Source organism: Oncorhynchus mykiss, chromosome 6 (assembly GCF_013265735.2).
Source record: "Oncorhynchus mykiss isolate Arlee chromosome 6, USDA_OmykA_1.1, whole genome shotgun sequence".
NCBI classification, from domain to species: Eukaryota; Metazoa; Chordata; class Actinopteri; order Salmoniformes; family Salmonidae; genus Oncorhynchus; species Oncorhynchus mykiss.
In genome coordinates this window covers 29,392,642-29,415,410 of record NC_048570.1, presented here as the reverse complement: position 1 = coordinate 29,415,410, position 22,769 = coordinate 29,392,642, and the positions used below count along the sequence as shown (strand labels likewise).

General features: G+C 41.0%; 3 protein-coding genes and 1 long non-coding RNA gene across 9 annotated transcripts in view; 3 read left to right on the top strand and 1 right to left on the bottom strand.

Annotated features, from left to right (window-relative positions):
- LOC110525681 (probable E3 ubiquitin-protein ligase HECTD4) overlaps positions 1-4,207 on the top strand; it is a 72,330-nt gene extending 68,123 nt beyond the window's left edge. For 4 of the 5 annotated variants that reach the window (XM_036979796.1, XM_036979794.1, XM_036979795.1 and 1 more), the window contains exons 74-75: positions 679-901; positions 1,727-4,207. In XM_036979796.1, the coding sequence (XP_036835691.1) occupies positions 679-901; positions 1,727-1,863 (360 nt within the window). In that variant the 3' untranslated portion in view covers positions 1,864-4,207. The remainder of the gene's footprint in view (positions 1-678; positions 902-1,726) is intronic. The other variant, XR_005052053.1, reaches the window with a different exon arrangement.
- On the top strand, positions 69-650 carry LOC110525683. The gene is made up of 2 exons (XR_002473811.2): positions 69-329; positions 368-650. It is a non-coding gene; the product is annotated as an uncharacterized LOC110525683 (long non-coding RNA).
- A 4,193-nt stretch (positions 4,208-8,400) lies between the features above and the next one.
- Positions 8,401-11,661, bottom strand: LOC110525680 (L-serine dehydratase/L-threonine deaminase). Its single transcript, XM_021606025.2, has 7 exons — positions 11,575-11,661; positions 10,755-10,921; positions 10,359-10,398; positions 9,957-10,188; positions 9,067-9,294; positions 8,819-8,943; positions 8,401-8,704 (listed from the first exon to the last, which is right to left on the bottom strand). Exons 2-7 carry the CDS (start codon positions 10,911-10,913, stop codon positions 8,505-8,507), a joined length of 984 nt encoding a protein of 327 aa, XP_021461700.1. The 5' UTR covers positions 10,914-10,921; positions 11,575-11,661; the 3' UTR covers positions 8,401-8,504.
- Positions 11,662-16,522: 4,861 nt separating this feature from the next.
- LOC110526490 (tetratricopeptide repeat protein 28) overlaps positions 16,523-22,769 on the top strand; it is a 328,173-nt gene continuing 321,926 nt past the window's right edge. For both annotated transcript variants that reach the window (XM_036979790.1, XM_036979789.1), the window contains exons 1-2: positions 16,523-16,813; positions 19,565-19,864. In XM_036979790.1, the coding sequence (XP_036835685.1) occupies positions 16,784-16,813; positions 19,565-19,864 (330 nt within the window). In that variant the 5' untranslated portion in view covers positions 16,523-16,783. The remainder of the gene's footprint in view (positions 16,814-19,564; positions 19,865-22,769) is intronic.

The window sequence follows — 22,769 nt, the reverse complement described above, 5'->3', positions numbered from 1 at the left end:
CAGCTATATCTCACCAGTGCTACAATTATTTTTATTTTTTTACCCTGGTCTCGGTATAGAGTAATGAGAAGAAATCACTATATTTTTGGTCTAATGTGAATAGGTAAGAGGGTAGCGCGAGTGATGATGGAGCGAGCACCTGTTAAAAGTGGCTCCCATCGTCAACACTCACAGGGCTAAGAGGAGGTGCTATTCTAGTGACTCCAACAATAAGGACAGGAGTCAAACCACATCATTAGTGTAAATAATGGATTTCATTATCACAGCTTTTTTTCACTGGATCTCAAAGCACTACATGTACTAGCTTGGTCACTGACAGAGGTTAACAGGTATTTGTACTAGCTTGGTCACTGACAGTGCTTAACAGGTATTTGTACTAGCTTGGTCACTGACAGAGGTTAACAGGTATTTGTACTAGCTTGGTCACTGACAGTGCTTAACAGGTATTTTTACTAGCTTGGTCACTGACAGTGCTTAACAGGTATTTGTACTAGCTTGGTCACTGACAGTGCTTAACAGGTATTTTTACTAGCTTGGTCACTGACAGTGCTTAACAGGTGTTTTTCATAAATACATGGTTCTTAAAGCATACTATCAATCAATACTTTATAGAATAGGCAGGCAAGTGATATTGAACAAACATTCTGAAATGAACCCCTGTTATCACTCCCTCCGTAGGCCCACACCATGTACCAGGTGGGTCTAATGGAGACAGACCAGCACATTGAGTTCTTCTGGACGGCCCTGGAGATGTTCACACAGGAGGAGCTCTGCAAGTTCATAAAGTTTGCCTGCAACCAGGAGCGCATCCCCTTTACCTGCCCCTGCAAGGACGGGGGCCCGGACACTGCCCACGTACCCCCCTACCCCATGAAGATCGCCCCTTCGGACGGGGCAGCAGGTAAGTGCTGGGAAAAGTCTGTGTGTGGTGTGTGTGTGTGTGTGTCATAGAGAGATACAAGTCAGTCACTCGTGTTTCTATCTGATTTGTTGTCTTCAAACCTTGGAATTATTGAACATTTTGTTTGATATTTTTTACCCTTCCTTGGATTTATTATGTCTGGAAATTAGTAGGGGTTGTTCTATGGGGAGAAGATACAGAGCGGTTTTCTTAAAATGAATGACCTCACAACTCTGCTGTGTGTATTAGGCCTACTGTATAGGCTTCAAGTAAGGGAACTGTTTATCGGCTTGTAGTTTATCAGGCTCCAATGAAGATTTTTGGAACTGCTCAAAGGACTTTTTACCCCACATTTTGGACACGACTCCCAAAAACATTTTACACCAAGTCAGACTCCAATCACAGCAGTATGAACTGCACATTTAGATTAGAGCATATGTAGCTTCTGGGTTAGGGGCGGGTTTGTCCGGGGTAGGCTGTCATTGTAAATAAGAATTTGTTCTTAACTGACTTGCTTAGTTAAGTAAAGGTTGAATAAAAAAATGAATGATTAGAGGTATGGGCCATTAATGACATGGAGAACATGGGATTGATTGAAAATAACTTTCTAGACTATATAATACTCTCTGCAGATTAATTTGAACATGGTAGAAGTGCACTTGAGATGTTACATTTGTTAAAGGTTATATTATACATGTGACATTTCCACCTGCAAAATCCATGAAGAAATACAATTTAGGCCTAAAATATTACATGTTGCTCCTTTTAATGTTTTAAGTTGCTTTTTCTTCCTACAGTATGTTTACCTATTTGTGTGGTTTCCAGGTTCGCCAGACTCTCGCTACATCCGGGTGGAGACCTGTATGTTTATGGTGAAGCTGCCCCAGTACAGCTCCCTGGATGTGATGCTGGAGAAGCTGCGCTACTCCATCCACTACCGTGAGGACCCTCTCAGCGGCTAAAGGGACCTGATGGGTGGAGTACACCACCTCCATATGATGCCGCTTCAACACCAACCCTACTATTTCTTACCCATACAGCCCCACCCTTTCATCACCCCATCCCCCGCCCACCTTTACCTCCGCCCTCTCCTGAACCTTCAGCTGGGACTACCCACAGAACAGAAGGCCAGCCTGCTTTACCAAGAACACACTGAAGCTTTTCCTTTCTTGGCTTGTTTTATGTTTGGCTTTGTACCAGCGCTTCATTTCAATAACATTGTAATCAGGTTGAGCCTTTCAGGAGTGTGTTTTGACTCATGTTTTCAGACCTGATATAGGGGAGTTCAGCCCCACTTGCCTTGACACTGATGTTGGTGTCTCTTCTGGTTGCACTGAGTTTTGGAGTGACATTGAGGTAACTCTTTGATTACTACACTGAGTGGGAGGGAGCTGTGACAGGGCACATACCATTATTGTTTATTGGGGAAGTTAATCTCTTCCACCTTATTTCCCCTCACTTTTCTTTATTCTTCCTATCCTCCCTCTCTTTCAGAGGTCCTTACAGTTCCCCTCCCACACACTACCAGAGGGGACTATCTTTCTAAGGCATGCCTTTACCACAAGCAGCACTTCCTCAAAAATCGGAGAGGGAGACTCTGTGTGAAAAGGGAACCCCAAATATTCCTCTGGAAGCAAGAGTTGAGTATTGTTTGATGTTAGAGTTCATTTTAGATATTAAGTGGACTACTATGATGCTGCCTATTTATTACCAGTTCAGCTCTCTGCATTCAAAACCTTGACAAGCGCTGTATAGGACATTATATAGTTACTGCCTGTAAAGTTGGACTGCTAAAGGACAAAACTAGCTATCTGCCTATATTATACGGTGAATATATTTTATTCAAATCTATTAAGAGGGTATATAAGTCTTGTAAAAAGTCATTTTAATCTATTAAGTTGCAGCTTTGAGTTTAAGGTATCCTAGTAGCTGTGGCAGAAGGGTAAGGTCACGTACACTGAAGCTGGACTACCAGGCTAAAGCTCTACCTGGTTGCCAGATCTGGCCTTCTGTGTTTCCAGATCTCCTATACTTGCATTTCAGGTTGTGAAACCTGTGTTTCTTTGTGAAATGAGAGAGAGATGTTCTCCTGAGCTGCTTGTGTGCTACTGCTACTGAATGTGGGCTGACTCCCCTTGCCCAACACACAATACACACACCAGGGGGTCGAATTCACTTTCATTTTGCCTTTTTATAGATTTCCTGTGATGAATGAGCAGGATTTCTGTTTGTTTTTTTGTTTTATTTTACCCATAACCAAAATGTTTAGCTGTGTAAAGAAAAAATGTAAATATACTTCTACATTATATTTGATGGCAGTTTTATAAAATTGTTGCATCACTTCACCAATTATTATTTATTTTTTTCTGCACTATTCTTCCAGGGAAAAAATATTATTTAAAAATGAGCTAACTAGGATATTCTTTATTGGATATCCAGTTTGTTGGTTTTTAATTTTTTACAAATGTTGAAATTACCAGTAAAATATCACCTTAATGTCTTGCAGGGCCGGATTACCGAACGGGCACGCAGGGCAACCCCCCCCCTCCCCCCAAAAATAGCATATGATAGCAAAATGTGTAGAATTGCAGGAAATTAGCTTTAAAATGGGAAAATCTTATCGTAGCCCCTTGGCAAAAAGTGTAGAATTGCAGTAAATTCGCTTTAACACTGCAAAAAAAATCTTAGCCTCATGACTAAATGTGTAGAACATAATTATAAAACTGCACATTTTTCTCTGCACCATGGCTTACTGTGTTGAAATGCATTATGTTTTTGGGGACGTCGGTTCCCCCGGGGCCCCAAATGCAGTCGTCCGGCCCTGATGTCTTGTAACTCAGATGGATTCTATCACTCATTCTCTTCTACTCCATGGTGAAACATGTTTTCTTGTGTGAGTAAAACAGCCGTTTGACTTGGACGGGACCTGAAGAACACAACGACAGTTACCGCAAAATATTTGAGATGGATGTTTGGATTGCTTGCCAATTTAGTTTTGGTTTTGTTCTTTTAAAGGGTAAATCGCTGCTAACAAGGACGCTCCTTCTATTCCGACCTCTTTTGGAGGAGTAGAACAGACCATTACAAAGGACATTCATACGAAGAGGTGTTGAGAGAAGAAAATGTGTTCTGTACATTTACTTGATATTTATTACAATTATTTATGGTTGCATTAAATTAACTTTTACTGTCTTACCTCTGCACATCAAACATAACACAGATCTTTAAAATGGACTATACAGGGGTAAAGGATAAGATGGAGTTTGAGATTTCTGTGTCACAATAAAACATGTCTTGATGTAAGCATGTTTTGTTGACTCATTGCTCTTGTCAGGACACACACACGAAAATTTAAACAAACATAAGACAGGCGCTGGACGACAACCCACATGGAAAGAGAACATCCTGGCAAGAGGCAAAAGCCCTCGCGCTGAAAAAGTTGAAGTGGAGAGCCATGGTGGATGCCCCGACGCTCCCAAGGAGGTCAAAAGGTTTGTCAGTATTTGATATATTATCATTTCTTCTATTTGAGTGTTTTTTCCCCCCAGCCACATTCACTGGCATTTAATCACAGTGTAAATCCACTTAATCTGACAGTCTTTGCTCAAATGTGTGTTTGCCAAAGAATAGCCTGTCAGGTAAATTGTGATGCATTTCTTCACACATCAACAAAACCTCAAGAGTTTACCGAAAGGGTTTTGAAAGATAAAGGATCTGGTTATCTTATGTCCCCACAGACCATTGTGTGAAAGACTGGGTGCTGACCATGACAGATGAAGCTGGCTACTCTGCTTCTTATTGCCATCCTTCTGCTGTGTGTTTTATCTAAGGGCCCTAGCTAGTCCCAACTCCAACACGTGTTCCATCACCCAAGCCTGCTAAATAAACCAGACACCTTTTCAGAGCAGCAAGTGCCAGGCCAGTTCCAGCTGGATCTGTGCCTGTCTGACAACTGTCACCCCCACTCCACCCTTTGGTACGCTACATATTGTGCTCTGTTGCATGCTATATAAAGCCCAGACTGCGTGTATCTTGGGCTGCATGTTAGGAATTCTGAGAATGTTTTGTGCCGGGACTCTTAAGGTAGTTTGGGTCATTTGAAAGGGGGAAGGAAACCTGTCATCAGAGGGCCTCTTTCACAGTTGGCTGATCACCTCAAGACCCAGGGCCTGCTGCCTCCTTTTTAACGACCTGCCAGCCAATGAGGAAAGATAACTTGGTCACAGCCCTCTGACCGGCCAATTGGATGAGGGAGGGGGAAAAAGTTTGACTTCCAGCGTATTCCGTCATCTCAGGCAGTGACACATAGGATTAGAGGAGCAACAAGGTCCGTACTGACCTGGCCAAAGCACATTCTCACTAAGTGTAACCATCCAGACCCAACTGAACATTTGACATAATTTGTGCATGATACTTATATCTAAGTTGACTGTGCCTTTAAACAGCTTGGAAAATTCCAGAAAATGATGTCATGGCTTTAGAAGCTTCTGATAGGCTAATTGACATCATTTGAGTCAATTGGAAGTGTGCCTGTGGATGTATTTCAAGGCTTACCTTCAAACTCAGTGCCTCTTTTCTTGATATCATGGGACAATCAAAAGAAATCAGCCAAGATCTCAGAAAAATAATTATAGACCTCCACAAGTCTGGTTCATCCTTGGGAGCAATTTCCAAACGCCTGAAGGTACCACATTTATCTGTACAAACAATAGTACGCAAGTATAGCACCATGGGACCATACAGCCGTCATACCCCTCAGGAAGGAGATGCATTCTGTCTCCTAGAGATTAACGTACTTTAGTGCGAAAAGTGCAAACCAATCCCAGAACAACAGCAAAGGACCTTGTGAAGATGCTGGAGGAAACGGGTACGTTTCCAATGTCGACGTAACCTGAAAGGCCGCTCAGCATGGAAGAAGCCACGGCTCCAAAACCGCCATAAAAAAGACAGACTACGGTTTGCAACTGTGCATGTGGACAAAGATCGTACTTTTTGTAGAAATGTCCTCTGTTCTGATGAAACAAAAATAAAACTGTTTGGCCATAATGACCATTGTTATGTATGGATGAAAAAGTGGGAAGCTTGCAAGCCGAAGAACACCATCCCAACCGTGGAGCACAGGGGTGGCAGCATCATGTTGTGGGGGTACTTTGCTGCAGGAGGGACTGGTGCACTCCACGAAATAGATGGCATCATGAGGTAGGAAAATGATGTGGATATATTGAAGCAACATCTCAAGACATCAGTCAGGAAGTTAAAGCTTGGTCGCAAATGGGTCTTCCAAATGGACAATGACCCCAAGCATACTTCCAAAGTTGTGGCAAAATGGCTTAAGGACAACAAAGGCAAGGTATTGGAGTGGCCATCACAAAGCCCTGACCTCTCCTATAGAAAATGTGTGGGCAGAACTGAAAAAGTGTGTGCGAGCAAGGAGGCCGACAAACCTGACTCCGTTACACCAGCTTTGTCAGGAGGAATGGTCCAAAATTCACCCAACTTATTGTGGGAAGCTACCTGAAACGTTTGACCCAAGTTAAACAATTTAAAGGCAATGCTACCAAATACTAATTGAGTGTATGTAAACTTCTGAACCCCCTGGGAATGTGATGGAAGAAATAAAAGCTGAAATAAATCATTCTCTCTACTATTATTCTGACATTTCACATTCTTAAAATAAAGTGGTGATCCTAACTGACCTAAGACAGGGAATTTTTACTAGGATTAAATGCCAGGAATTGTGAAAAACTGAGTTTAAATGTATTTGGCTAAGGTGTATGTAAACTTCCGACTTCAACTGTATATTCAATGGGCAGACTACACTATTTCGATACATTTGGCTTATCAAGGGCATCAGGACAACTCTCCATTCAAGCTGGTTGTTTATAAGGGTTTTATGACCCTGTAAATGTAGGGATCTGTCACGCACTGACCTGAGATATCTCAGTTTTCTTTATATTTTGGTTAGGTCAGGGTGTGACTAGGGTGGGTACGCTAGTTTTTGTATGTCTAGGGTTTTTGTATCTCTAGGGTTTTGTAGGTCTAGGGGGTTTTGTAATTCTATGTTGGCCTGATATGGTTCCCAATCATAGACAGCTGTTTATCGTTGTCTCTGATTGTGGATCATATTTAGGTAGCCATTTTCCCTTTGGTGTTTGTTGGGATCTTGTCTATGTGTAGTTGCCTGTCAGCACTTGTTTGTATAGCTTAACGTTTCATTAGTTTGTTCAGTGGTCATTCTTTAGATAAATAAGAATGTACGCATACCACACTGCGCCTTGGTCCGATCTTTATAACGAACATGACAGGATCTTAGAGGACACCTGAACCAAGATATATTGATTATCATAACTTTTAAGCTAGACTTGTCCAAATAGTTTTGCAGTGTAACATGCCTTCTTACTAGACACTTTTGTTATGTCATACCAGAACTGGTTGTGACCAGATATCACCAAATTTCTCTTTAGAAGACAATGTAATTACACTGTAATTTAATTTCGCCTGCCATGGTTATTAGCAAAGTCAATCTGGCATGGTATGGTGTCATTTTGGTATATCAATGATAAACGGTTTAAAAAGCCACTTGTCTTCACAGTGGTGGTCATGGATAGGTCGGTGATATGTCATACCTTTAAATGCTGAGTGCTTCAATATATCATTTTTAGGATTGATCCCCTGGCCTGCAGTGAACCATATGACTGGCCAATTAAATGCATCTAATTATAACAGATTATAAGAAAAGGTGTTCCAGACAGGATATTCAGGAAAAAATAAATATAATTTATTTTTAAATATCACTCATACAGTACAAAAGAGGGAGAAGAAAATACAACCTAAGGTATATTTTGCATGAACATAAAACATTCTAAATACAAACAACAATACAACTCTACTTGGTTAACTTAGTTAAGTTAATCATCTAGGTCAAGGGTATTCAACTCTTAACCTACGAGGTCTGGACTACTGCTGGCTTTCAGTTATACTGGATAATTCATTGCACCCACCTGGTGTCCTAGGTCTAAATCAATCCCTGATTAGAGGGGAATAATCATTTTATAAAAGCAGTTGAACTGGCTTCGAGGTTCAGATTTGAGTTGGAGGGATCGAGGCACAGGAGGCTGCTGAGGGGAGGACGGTTCATAATAATGGATGGAATGGAGTCAATGGAATGTTATCAAGCACATAGAAACCATGTGTTCTATGTGTTTGATACCATTCCATTGATTCCGTTCCAGCCATTACTATGAAACCGTCCTCCCCAATCAAGGTGCCACCAGCTGCCTGTGGATCTAGGTTACTCAATTCAAAGACTACTACTGCCAGAGTAGTAGATTATCTGTATGCCTATCAATACGTATCTACCTTAGCATTAGGCTATTGATGAATCCATAGTCAGTTAATCCTTCAGTCAGTCAGCCCCTTTCAGGAGTTCAAGAGTAGCCCTATACTGCACACAGTCTGGAATGATTTGGCCCATGGAGTTCTGTTCGGATGCCCTTATTGGTAGTACCCAATGAGGTAGGGGAGCTTTAACTGGAAGGATCGGGGTAATAGAGGAATGGAGTGATGGAGAAAGGATAAGCAGGACGCAAAGCCGTCTGTCTGTCTAGCTAAATGACATGCCCAGCTGCTTCTTCAGTTTCTGGAGCTGTTTCATGCTGATGTTGTTGCCTCCACACACCACGATCACCACAGGTCCCAGGTCCCGCGCCAGCTTGCCCTCCTTCTGCAGTCTGGGGATGATGTCACAGTACACAGCTGCCAGGGCAGCGCCACACGCAGGCTCCACCAGGACCTTCTCATCGTCTGGAGGAGGAGGGAGAAAGAGGAATTTTGTGTCAGAGAGGCTTGTGGGCATGTCTAGGTATAGTAATCATATGACCCTCTACACAGCTGTAGCCTACGTTATGTTATACTCACCAACAAAGCGCTCGACAGCTTTGACAGCCTCCTGGTCTGTGACCAGCTCGGAGTAAACTGTGTGTTCACCAGCAAGTTTCAGGGTCTGTGCAGATACTCTTGTCAGGCCCAACGTGGTGGCAATGCTGTGGAGATGAAAATGACAGAATTGTTATTGTGCACAGGGATCGCCTTTTTGTGCTAAAATATGACTGTTTGGCTGTAATGTTTCAGTGACTCTGGTCTCTCAGTGTGAGGGTGACTCTTACCTTGTGATCTCAGTCAGAGTGATCAACTTCCCAGCCTTCATAGCAGCATTGAGACTGTGTGCTCCCACAGTCTCCATGGCTATGACTGGAACATCGTTCCAGCCGGCACGGCGCAGTCCTTCAACAACCCCGTTCATGAGGCCTCCACCGCCAACAGACAACACCATCGCACCAGGCTTCTCCTGCAGCTCGGACTCCAGCTCCTTCACCAGAGACATATGGCCCTCCCTACACACACATTGAAAAGACATTGAAAAAGTGAGTTTTCAGTGTTCATTCACAAAGCACGTCATGATGCATTGCAAAAGAGTCCTTAGAATCTGCTTTGTATACAGCGTTCTATGTTGGTTGGAATGGAACACTATCTTTCAAACTGATCTACGTTGTAAATTGTTCATGAAAAGACATAGGCTGCAGGTTCCACTATAATGCTGCTGATAACAATGAAGTGTATTCAGCTGAGGTGTATAATTAGTGTTTGGCTATGAAATAAACAAGAAATATCTGTCTACCATAAAGGGTTCAGTAACCTTGTCGGATTAAATGATCTGAAATCCCTCCTCTTGTTAACACCAGCACACAATTGCATGATAAGATATCCTGCTCCATTCTGCCAATCATCCTATCATAGCATAGAGAATGATGTACACGTTTTACTCAGTAAAGCATGCTAACACTCAGGATACAATGCATCATAAATGTACATAACAAAATATACCTTGATGCAAAGTTTCATTTGGATTGGAATAGAGTGGAATGTTTCTTAACCCTTATCAGCTTTCCTCATAATTTCATGGAAAACACTCTTATTATGACTAATATCACACAAACAGAGAATAGAGCAACACTGGTGTTGTGGAAGTGTATTGAATATGGCATCTGTCACTCACCAGATGAGAGGATCATCAAAGGGAGAGATGAAGATCCATCCAGGGTTGTTGGCCACAAGCTGTTGTCCATATTCAATGCTCTCATTCAGCGCCTTGCCATGAATCACCACATTGGCGCCCTCGTCCCTCAGCCTCTCCACTGTTGGTTTGGGTGTGACACTGGGCACGATGATGGTGGCAGGTACACCAAGCTTACGGGCAGAGTAGGCAGCAGCCATACCAGCATTTCCTCCTGTGATGGAGCAATGACACCGGCCACTTTAGGAAAATGGATACTATACAGAGAGTGCTTGTCTGAAAGAGCCCATAAGCTTATGGAATTCTGAGATAACGTTACGCTTCTTGTATTGTGATAAAACATTTAATGGTGATTTCAAGGCAAGGCTGTGATCAGTTGCTCACCTGAACAGCAGACAAATCTCTCACAGCCTCGCTTGGCCCACTGAAAGACAACAATGAGCACATGACATGACTCACAGTTCTGTTCCCCTTTACGAGAAGAAGAAGAACCCCATATTAAAAATACTACCTCCCCCCCGCATTGCCATGATAACCCGGTGTTCAGACTTGGACTGACCTCAAACTGGTCTGGACTGGTCCTACTGGGAACATGCTATATATATATACAATCCCCCTACCCATCCACACACCCAACCCACTACTGATTTACTGCGTACTAGCACAACCTATTATGTAACACCATCCCCAGTCTTATCACAAGCACACCCTCCCTCCACCCACATCCTTTCCCTCTCCCAACTCATGAGCCGAAGCTGTAGATATGGGTGATTCACTCACTGTCTTGCAAAGGTGTCCAATGCCCCTGATTTTGAAGGATCCTGTGGGCTGGGATGAGTCAAGCTTCAGATAGACAGAGGTGCCTGCCACTTTGGTTAGGGCAAGGCTCTCCCTCAGTGGGGTGGCCACGTGAAGAGCTCTCTCCTGTGGGTTCTTCATTTCTCTAGCTGAGGACAGACAAGTTGAGGAATTAATCTCTGTTCCAAGTGTGAACAATGAATACGTACACACAATTAATTCAATACATTTCAATAATTGTATACCTTACTAAAAACAATGGATTAAACCCCCCCCCCCCAAAAAAATATGTATATTTAACTGTGGAGGAAGAGCTTAACATCAATAAACTAAGTTTGTGCACTTAGTGTTTATTCACAATGATCAGCAGTGGTTACAAGCTTTAGAGGAAGAGCTCCATATCAATGAACATCACCCTCATTAAAGGTTGAGTTCAATATCACTATATTAGCGCTACAGAAAGAAGATGAACATAAACCTATATACAAGCAAGCAAGGGAGTAGACTGCCAATCTATCTAAGACATAATAGAAACTCAGGGATGAATACTGAAAAACAACTGGTGGTAAATGTGTCTTATAACAACCAGACAGGTGCTTATAATAGCATAATTAATTACATTACTATTTCCTACTACAAATTAATTCTGTGTTATCATAATTTTCTTTCAATGCACTTACAATGTATAAAATCACTGACCCTATAAACAGAAAATATGAATCATTCAAACAAGCACATCTGTTTCAGGCTTTAAGACCAAGAAAATCAAAGCAAGAATCATTTTCAAAACTTTTTACTTTACCTTAATAGACTTCTGTTTTAGAGTAAAATGTTAACTTCTCAAAAGTCAAGTACAGTGGGACACTAGACAGTTCCAGTAGAGTTTTCCCTGATGAGAACTAGTAGGTGGATTTATACCTACAGTAGAGGGCTAGGCAGCAGGGACCTCCCTCTGCAACCAATCACCATTGGGCACTCCTCCGCTGTCACAACACCCCGAATTCCTTTAGACTAGACAGGTGGGGATGTAAGACCTTATGCCACCGAATAAGGAATTTCACCCCCTTTTCCTCTAATAAGTAGGCCTAAGTATAAGACAAAATAATATATTGTATATTTCTGTCAAATGTATTGATTTAAGATACCAAGGTGATGTGGTCAATTTCATTAACTAAAATGGATCACCTTGACCTCAAAATGACAGCAAAATAGGGTTTTATTATAATGAAACAGACATATCTTTGGACATTCATTTATTTTGTAACTGTCCTGCATATTAAGATACATTATATTTAGAGTTGCTGGGCCTATAGGAACTGTATCATAACTCTTAAATGGGCACCTGAACTTACATCATGCCAGGCCTACATTATGTAATAGATCAAACTGATACAAAATTGCTAATGCTGAAATTATGATGCTCAGAATTTGTATAATGGAAACAACGTTATACTCGACTTATTTCCACTCCCTATAGTAGGGAAGCTTTTATACACAAATGCACGGTTGTGTCTCTTGCTTTTATGTCCCTTGCTTTAGTTTTATTGACATTTTACGCACGTTATTGACTACTCCACTAATAATTTAATAATGGGATCAAAATTTTGGTCAGTCAGTCTATAGATAAATGTTGCATGCAGACAATTTTTACACTGTGTCCTTTGCTCTGGCTTGTTGCAGGGATCCACACCATCGGCATTGCCAAAAGAGTCACAACTATTTTGACTCTGCACCGCACTACCAAAAGCGGCGGGTTCGACTGTGACATATCCACGAGTGGAATCTGCTCAGCGGCAGCAAATGTCATGTTGACAACTCAAACCTGCCTGATCCGACGCTAAACCGGATCAGGCAGGTTTAAATCGTCGTCAACATGACATTTGCTCCCGCAAGGATATGCATTATAACAAGTATATTCACAGACATTTTTGATGACAATAAATGAATAAATGATCCGTATGAACCGTAATATCGCTGTCTGGATGGACAACTCACAGTAAAATAGCCCATTGCAAAATATCAAAGTTAAATAGACTATATATCATGCTCTTAAGAAATGCATTGCTGGACACTATTTAACTACTTTCAAACACATAGCACCAACATATTTTAGACCAAGCATTATCTTTAAAGTAATGCATGGACATCTAAATACAAACATTGAAATATAGTTATTCTATCAAATAACATCTGAAAAGTGCCCTAATGGTGAAATTACAGCCCTTCTACGCTAGGCTATTCAACGATTACGCACATTATTGTAGTCTTCTACAAAGCCTTTACTGTCTCAGCATAAAATGTATGAGTCTCTGTCGATGAACTAGAAGAAAAAAAAACATGTTGTTGGAAACGTGATCAATGTCTAAAATCCCAACTCGTTATGTGCAGTTCGAACTAGGTAAACGCCACACACTTCACGTGCGTCTGGAGAGGTTCATGGTCAGAGGACAAAATATAAACCACCACTGCCAATGATGGACATTCTGTCAAATACTGTCCCCATGGTGAGGACATTTGATAAAACAATAGGACTGTGTAAAAGTTGCTGACTGATTGTATAGTATAGGCTACACTTGTAATGACACCAATAGACCTAAAACAAAACGCGATTACAATGTATCTCTTTGTGATCTCTCTATGATTGTGTAGTGCGCGCAATACCCAACGGTGTCACGCATCATATAGGCTATCGGTTTCAATATAGGAGTCTAGAAGCATACAGATCGCAAACGGTTTCATTGAACATTTATTTTCATGAATTGTTAATCAGATTTTTGTCTACTTTAAAATGATTATGTGTAATGTATGACTGCACATGTGCAGCCTAAATGTCTGAACTCAGTGAGCTGAGTAGCCTAGACATCTGAACGTTGTGAACTAAACTGGTCAGAGTCATAATCTGAATCTAAACTAATATGTTAAACTAATATTTTTCTCAAGTGTTTACGACAAGACATTATTAGGACAGATAGTGACGATTTAGATAATAGAGTGCTAGCTGGAGCGCGCGCAAGTTGCGGTCGCACAGGGTGCGTTGTCTGCATTATCATGGAATTTGCAACATTTCCAGGGGTTAGACACCCACTACATTGAGGTGGCATGCTGACCCTTAAACCCTTTTAATTAGGCTATGTGGAGGCATATCTTTATTCAAAGCCCTTTTATATTAGGCCTGTTGTATAAATGTTTAGGACTATCATTTAGCCCAATTCTATCTTTATCTTGAAGTTGTATCAGTGCAGTTAATTAACACACAAGATGGCACATTGAGAGAGGGAGTCCAGGCTCAGGACAGAGACATCTACGACAGGGACATCTACGACAGGTCTACACGTATTTTGGCAGCGTCCTCTGGTGGCCAGTGTACTTTATCCACTGGAGATTAAATAACGGAGTGCTGAGACAGTATTGGTGGGACCAAATGTATGTTTATTATGGGCATACCACGTAGGCCCACGTGTGTTGAATATACTTAACATACCCAAATAAACATGATTTTTCTAAAATATGCCCAAAAGCAAATAGGCTATGCATGCGTAAATATAGACCATTTCAATTGTGGACAACAACATTACATATACATTTATGCATTCACTACTGTAAGTTGCTTTGCTAAACTACTAAAGTGTAACATAAAATATGATATAGGATAATACACAAAGGAAAAAAGGCCTTTGGACTATTTCCTATGAGGAGCACAACTTCGAGTGGCAGGCTATTTACATTGAAAGGGTCAATTCTAGACTCCTTAGGTTCCTGCAACATAGGCTAGTAGGCTATAGGGCAGGGGTGGGCAATAATTGTCTCGAGAGCCACATCGGGATTTCAAATTTTAGCTGTGGGCCGCACAGATTTTTTTCCCAGAATGATTTGTTTGTCAAAATCAATTTGCGGTCCAGAAAAGGGGAAGTTATTTGAAAACTTTTAGGTCCATTATAATTTCTACATACTTTGTATATAGTTGTAGACGTTCAAGAGTGACCTGGGCTTGGTTTCCGTGACCTGTAGTGTTTTTTAGCCCCAGAATAATACCCCCACCCCTGCTATAGGCTAGCTATGCCGATATGCATAGACATTCCTCAATATAACACTGTCAAGAAACTCTACAGGCAATGGCAGAAAGTATCGAACTGTCTGGCATGCATGGGGACATTGAACAATTCAACACATATTCAGTATGTATTGAGAAGTGTTGCTGGCCATGGAAGAAAATCTGTCTCTCGAAGAGCATTTCCACTGAGGGTAGGCCAATCAAGGGTGAGAAGGAAGCAGTAACATTCCACAGAGTTTTGAAGACTCTTTATATATTCAAGGTCAACGTGGTTTAGATTAGAATAAATACCACACATTAAACAAATACAAACACAGGTGTAGGGAATGAAGACATGGTAGGCAAACTCCCCACTGTCACTAGGTAGCCTCCCTGCTAGCACATAATGTTCTGAGAACCATATGTTTCTCAGAGCTTGGTGAGAGTGTGGTTTTCCTATGGTTATTTTGCATAGCCTACAACCTTCCCACAACTTTCTGGGAATGGTGCAGGATAGTTGCTTGGCTTTGGAACATTCTCAGCTCATTTAAAGAATTTTCATGGTATTTCATTACTTTAACAGAAGGTTTCCAAAAAGTTCAAACGTGGTTACATTTCATTTCAATATTGGTAATGTTCTAGGAACTTTCTCCAACCCGTTTCACATTGGGAATGTTCTCAAATAGTTCAGAGAACATTAAGAAACAACGTTGTTCTGTGGGAATTTCAGTGCTTCAGCATAACGTCTCCTACAGGTTTCCACATGGTTCTATTTGGTCTCGTTCTCACATTGTTATGGGAACGTTAAGAAGCAACATTCTTCTGTCGGAATTTCAATACTTCAGAATAACATTTTCCTACAGGTTTCCTCAAGGTTCTATTTAAAGTAATGTTCCCAAATTGTTCTGAGAACATTAAGACAACTTTCCATTAAAAAAATTAAAGAAAGCTTTAGTAACGTTCAGAGAACGTTAGAATAATGTTATTTAAAAACGTACATTCTGTTCTCAATATAAACAAAACTCTGTCTATCCTCTATCATGTTAAGTGGCTTGCCTAGTTAAATAAAGGTTAATATATATATATATTTATATAAGTGTGTTCTTAAAGAGTGCTTGTTGGGATCTGTTTGAATAGACTAAAATGAACACTTTGTACGAGTAAAAAATAAAAACATGGAATGCTAGGTCCATCCTGGTGGCGCAGTTGTATAATTCTGGGGTTAAAGAACATAAGATCATAGGTTTGAATCTCACTGATGCTATGCCACAATAAAATAAGTGTTTGCATGATTAATGCCTAAGCAAATACAATTCCATGTGTTCTATCTGTGCTTGGATTTCAAAACAGTTAAACTAAGCTAGCAGTGTTATTAAGTCTTATTGAAACATGTTCTGTGAACGTTATTTCATTAATTTACATTCACAGAACTTTAATAAAACCTCCCAGGAAAAACTTTCAAGGAACCATAGTAAAACATTCTCAGAATCTCCTTGCAACCTAACAAATGTATGTTCCCAGAACAGGCAAAATTTAAAATTAAAAGGTTCCGTTTTACCGGTCAGGAAACATATGGCTTTGTTCCCAGAACAAATGGGAAACCAAATACTGACGTTCCTACAACTTCTAAGGAACCAAATGTGCTAGCTGGACTGGCTGCCTATTCAATAAAACTGGCTCAATATACGTCTGCTCCACTGAAATCCGCTATGGCAACAGGGGATAAGGCGAGAAAAAAAGGAACAAGAATTTGACAACATGGCGCACTTTCCTTGAGAAAAGTTTCTCTTAAACGCAAACAAACCACGTTTAAGGTGAATTTTTTACAGTTTCTCGACTATCTGACTAAAACCGACAGACTTTGGAAAGAATTGAAGACTTGTTGGTGGTGAAAAAACTAACTTTGCATTACATTTAGTGACGTTTATCATGGGATGAGAGAAGCTCGTTGCAGAAGCCAAGTAACCTACATACACACAGGATGGAGAAGCAAGCAACTTTAAAGGAAAAGGTAAACAAACAGAGCACAAAACTGCTGTAAAGTGATATGACTTAAAAAAATATATGGCCTACCATACTAGTTAATTTTGTTAGAGTCGTTTTCAAATAACAATCACGTTCACGTTTGCTCTGTCGACTGGATATGGTCACTGCAAGAACGTCATAAACTCTATCGATTTTCCAGTCATGCTTAGCTATTAGGCTCCAGATGAAGCGAGTCGACAGTCAGCTTTTAAACAAAAGGATGCCGGGTCAACGCTAACGATGGTATCGAACAACATCCTGAATGACGCTATCAATGCTGCAAATCAGAATTCAAGACCTGTCCCACTTTACAATACAGTGGTATTTTAACTACAGTGCAGAGAAGCTTTTTACAAAGTTATTACACGGATGATGCATGGAAACATTGTTACAAACATTGTTACTAATTTAATGCATTTAAACCTAATTCTGTTTAATGCATTTCACTATCCCAGTATTGTACTATGATGTAGGCCTATTGTGAGTTAATTTGGAAATCTTTGAATTTAAGTACTGAAACTCCAGGCAGGTAACATTTGTAAGTAGGCCTATTCTCTTTAATAATCATAGATTTGTATATTTATACATGTATATATTTTTTACAAGATGTATATATTTATTTCTACACTGTGTATCTTTCAATGTTAATAAAATGTAGAAACATAGTGTCAGTGAGCCATATGCATGTGGGACCTTTGATCCTACATGCAACATTTATCAGCTATGGAATTATCATAATCTCTTAAAATTAGATGTTATTCTTATACTAATGGCAAAAAATGCATAAAGCCTCTAGTTTTCATGCCCTGTAACTTGTTGCGGATCAAGTGATTGCTGGCATGTGGCATGTTTTTATTTTGGTCAGAAGGCATAAACCACCACACTGGTGCTCTGGTGTTACTTACCATGATATTTGAATAGATGTCTCTCACTGATTCCTGTTGTGTGTGTGTGTGTGTGTGTGTGTGTGTGTGTGTATGTTTTCTCTCATTCTGTTCTGCAGTCCTTGTGAATTACATGTTAGGGAGTTTTCCCCATCTTCTCTATAGGGACACCTAGGAGTTTAGGCTCTTCATTATCTCAGCTCTCTCTCCCTCAATCACCACCCTTCCTGCCCAGTGTAGTGCCCACAGAGATACCTCAGGATGTGACAGGCCAGAGATCAGAATGTACCCTACGCTCTTAGAAAGAAAGAGTTCTATGGTTTCCCCATAAGTTAACAATTTTGAAGAACCCTGTTTGGTTCCAGGTATAACCCTTTTGGTTTTATGTAGACCCCTTTTGGGTTTCATTTACAGCCCTTTCAACAGAGGGTTCTACATGGAACCCAAAAGGGTTCTGCCTTGAACCAAAAAGGGTTCTCCTATGGGGACAACATAAGCCTTTTTTGCAAGAGTGTAGTCTAGATCACAGAGGGGACCTTCACTCACACATCCATCAGCCAAAGTGGTTGATTTGAATAGAATGACAGCAGAGGTTATTTGTCATCAGTATTATTTTTGATGTCACTAGATTTGAACGCAAACCTGCCAATCCGCCTCCTCCGATGATGACTAAGCGTATAAATCTGACTCCACAGCTTCCAGTTGTCCACCTCCCCTTAGACACTCAGAGAAACACTCTCATGTACAAGCTCACAACATAAATGCATTGACATGCACCCAGACATAAAAAAAACAGCCCCCCCAAACCACACCAGGACCCAGTCTGTTATTTACCAATGGTTGATGTGCATTCTTAGATCATAACCAGCTCTTATCTTAAACCATGTCCTTACCAGTGGGTGGCTGCACCAGCTATGCACACTCCCAATTAGCCTAGATTTACCCCAATCCCATTATTTATCCTACTACAACATGCTTTCTCTCCAGTTGTAACACTCAAAGGCGGCATGCAAAACAAACAACACATAGCGAAGGAGGACATTTAACAGCAGACATTATTTAGCATAGGGTTTGTTCAGATCAGAGTTCTCTTGCATTTTTACTGCCCTAAGTGATGCTGTAATTGCAGTAATTACATTTTCACAGGGAAAGGATGTAAAGTAAGGAATAGCAAAACCACACTTTCCACAATAGTGTGATGTTGACTGTAGTTCACTCATAGCCAACGTCTATCCTTCCTCCTGTGTTACCCTTTTACTCTCTCAACCTCTGGAAGTAATTACCAGGCCGGAGGCCGGCGCTATCCCAGAATTCAGCTGGAGGAGGTGTGGTATGACTGAAGTATTGTGGAAGTTGCTCCATCAGATGGACAACCCAGAGGGTTTTGTCATAGAATAATGCTTAACAAAACATCTCTGGTCAGCTGACACATTTCCGTACTAGTCATTTTCTAATAAGACTTGGATCTCCTCTGCTACCTAAACAGAGCTGTATTTTGGGGATCTGCAATGGTAATGGAGTAATTCTAAATCTTGAGTTGGTTTATAGTGAACTATTGCCTGAAGATATTGACTTTGTTTATTTAATGCTGAGTCAGGGGTTTCTGCTGGTCTGCAAACTTGGCTTTGAAATGGTCTGAATCAATGATAGGACAAGTTCTGTCTCAGCGTTTATATTATACCAAATCCTCTGTAAAAGCAGAAAACTATTTCATTTCTGCTCTCATCTCCCTCTTTAAATGTTGTTTAATGATTTCACTTTGCACTGCTTTTGACCTGCCTCACTCTATAAGGTTATCATTTTCAACCTTCCTCATTATAGAACTTCTCCACCTCTTTGCCCTCTATCTCCAGTTTTCAATCTTCGGCTCCCGGACAGTGGGCAGAGCTGCGCAGCGTGAAGCTGAAGAGAAAGGGGGCCGATGTGGCCTCAACAAGGCAGAGTTCATGGAGAGAGTTCAGCAGAGCAACGAGGCCTGCCAACGCGGTGACTTCCAGGCTGCCGTGAGTCTCTATGGCGACGCCCTTCGAGCCGACCCACAGAACTGCATCCTCTACAGCAACCGCTCAGCAGCCCTTCTCAAATTGGGACGCTACCAGGCTTCCCTGGACGACGCTGTCAAGGCCTGTCTACTCAACCCCAAGTGGCCCAAGGTGAGTCCCTCTGAACCACCATCTAAACCTCATAAGTAAGGATATGTGAAAATAGAAACGGCTAAATTCATTCCAAAACAGAATAGTGCATTGTTTTTCACAGGTACCGTTCATGGGTTTAAGATCTGGCTCACATAACCTGATTGAACTGAAGATTTGTGGGAGATTTGTGCACAAGTCTGAGTTACAAGAATGGGTGTCCACTTGGTGTTGGGATCTACAGTGCCTTGCGAAAGTATTCGGCCCCCTTGAACTTTGCGACCTTTTGCCACATTTCAGGCTTCAAACATAAAGATATAAAACTGTATTTTTTTGTGAAGAATCAACAACAAGTGGGACACAATCATGAAGTGGAACGACATTTATTGGATATTTCAAACTTTTTTAACAAATCAAAAACTGAAAAATTGGGCGTGCAAAATTATTCAGCCCCTTTACTTTCAGTGCAGCAAACTCTCTACAGAAGTTCAGTGAGGATCTCTGAATGATCCAATGTTGACCTAAATGACTAATGATGATAAATACAATCCACCTGTGTGTAATCAAGTCTCCGTATAAATGCACCTGCACTGTGATAGTCTCAGAGGTCCGTTAAAAGCGCAGAGAGCATCATGAAGAACAAGGAACACACCAGGCAGGTCCGAGATACTGTTGTGAAGAAGTTTAAAGCCGGATTTGGATACAAAAAGATTTCCCAAGCTTTAAACATCCCAAGGAGCACTGTGCAAGCGATAATATTGAAATGGAAGGAGTATCAGACCACTGCAAATCTACCAAGACCTGGCCGTCCCTCTAAACTTTCAGCTCATACAAGGAGAAGACTGATCATAGATGCAGCCAAGAGGCCCACGATCACTCTGGATGAACTGCAGAGATCTACAGCTGAGGTGGGAGACTCTGTCCATAGGACAACAATCAGTCATATATTGCACAAATCTGGCCTTTATGGAAGAGTGGCAAGAAGAAAGCCATTTCTTAAAGATATCCATTAAAAGTGTTGTTTAAAGTTTGCCACAAGCCACCTGGGAGACACACCAAACATGTGGAAGAAGGTGCTCTGGTCAGATGAAACCAAAATTGAACTTTTTGGCAACAATGCAAAACGTTATGTTTGGCGTAAAAGCAACACAGCTGAACACACCATCCCCACTGTCAAACATGGTGGTGGCAGCATCATGGTTTGGGCCTGCTTTTCTTCAGCAGGGACAGGGAAGATGGTTAAAATTGATGGGAAGATGGATGGAGCCAAATACAGGACCATTCTGGAAGAAAACCTGACGGAGTCTGCAAAAGACCTGAGACTGGGACGGAGATTTGTCTTCCAACAAGACAATGATCCAAAACATAAAGCAACATCTACAATGGAATGGTTCAAAAATAAACATATCCAGGTGTTAGAATGGCCAAGTCAACGTCCAGACTTGAATCCAATCGAGAATCTGTGGAAAGAACTGAAAACTGCTGTTCACAAATGCTCTCCATCCAACCTCACTGAGCTCGAGCTGTTTTGCAAGGAGGAATGGGAAAAAATGTCAGTTTCTCGATGTGCAAAACTGAGAGAGACATACCCCAAGCGACTTACAGCTGTAATCGCAGCAAAAGGTGGCGCTACAAAGTATTAACTTAAGGGGGCTGAATAATTTTGCACGCCCAATTTTTCAGTTTTTGATTTGTTAAAAAAGTTTGAAATATCCAATAAATGTCGTTCCACTTCATGATTGTGTCCCACCTGTCGTTGATTCTTCACAAAAAAATACAGTTTTATATCTTTATGTTTGAAGCCTGAAATGTGGCAAAAGGTCGCAAAGTTCAAGGGGGCCGAATACTTTCGCAAGGCACTGTATGTGCTATGGCTTGCTGAATAATTAATTTGTTTCTCATTTTGGTTGTGCGTCAGTGGAGTTGATAAATGTAAGGTTGAGGAAGGTAAGGAAGAAGACTTTCTAGTTCTTATCTGTGGTCTTGTCTGAGGCGTGTTTTTTGACCTACCATAGATTTCACATTGCCCCCCCACAGAGGCTGAGTAGGGGGGCCATTCCTCTCAACACCCAACTAGAATCTTGGCTGAATGATTAGGCATAAAAAGCAGGATTTTGACTGTATGTGTGTGTACATGTGTGATTGTTTTTAATGCTCATTAACACACAAGTCAGGACACAAGTTTGATTGATATTCAGGTACGATAAATCAATGTTTATTTTGTGAAACAAAACTAAACTAATGAAATCTAATTTTATTCAGAGCATGTGACAAATACATTTGATTTGTTTCTTTTTGTTTCACAAAGTAAACCTTGATTTATCGTATTGATGTCATCAATCAATTCACCAACACATTCACACGGCTGAAGGATGTTGATACATTGTCGTCGTCTGTAAACTTCTAAGTACCGAATTTAACAGAGTCCAGCAGCGTCAAAGCAATTTCCATGGTGGGAGTTGATGGCGAGGATGGGAATGGTGTGGAAGAGAGGGAACCTTATGGTAGTTCTGTTTGATGTCAGATACATCACAATACATCTGTGCATATAAATAAACAGTACAAAAGAAATATTCAAAACAGACAACAGGCCGGATGCTGGACTCAAAAACCATAGCTAAAAGCTATTTTAATAGGCCAGTACAATGAATGACCTCTTTGTGGTCACTGACTGCGGGATGTACTGAGCCAGCCTATCCTCGTATTACACACAGTGTTATACCTGATGCTTTGGTTAGCTTCTGCTTGCACTATGACAACACTGCAGCTTCTGTGTCATCCCAAATCTGTTTGTCAAGGAGCAGTATTTTGTGTCAGGTGTGATTCAGTCAGTAGTTGAATTGTTATCCTGTCTCTGATCACCACTAGGGGACAGTCTTGTCACATATTCTTCAGAGCCATTATACAGTATATGGCTCTGAGATTA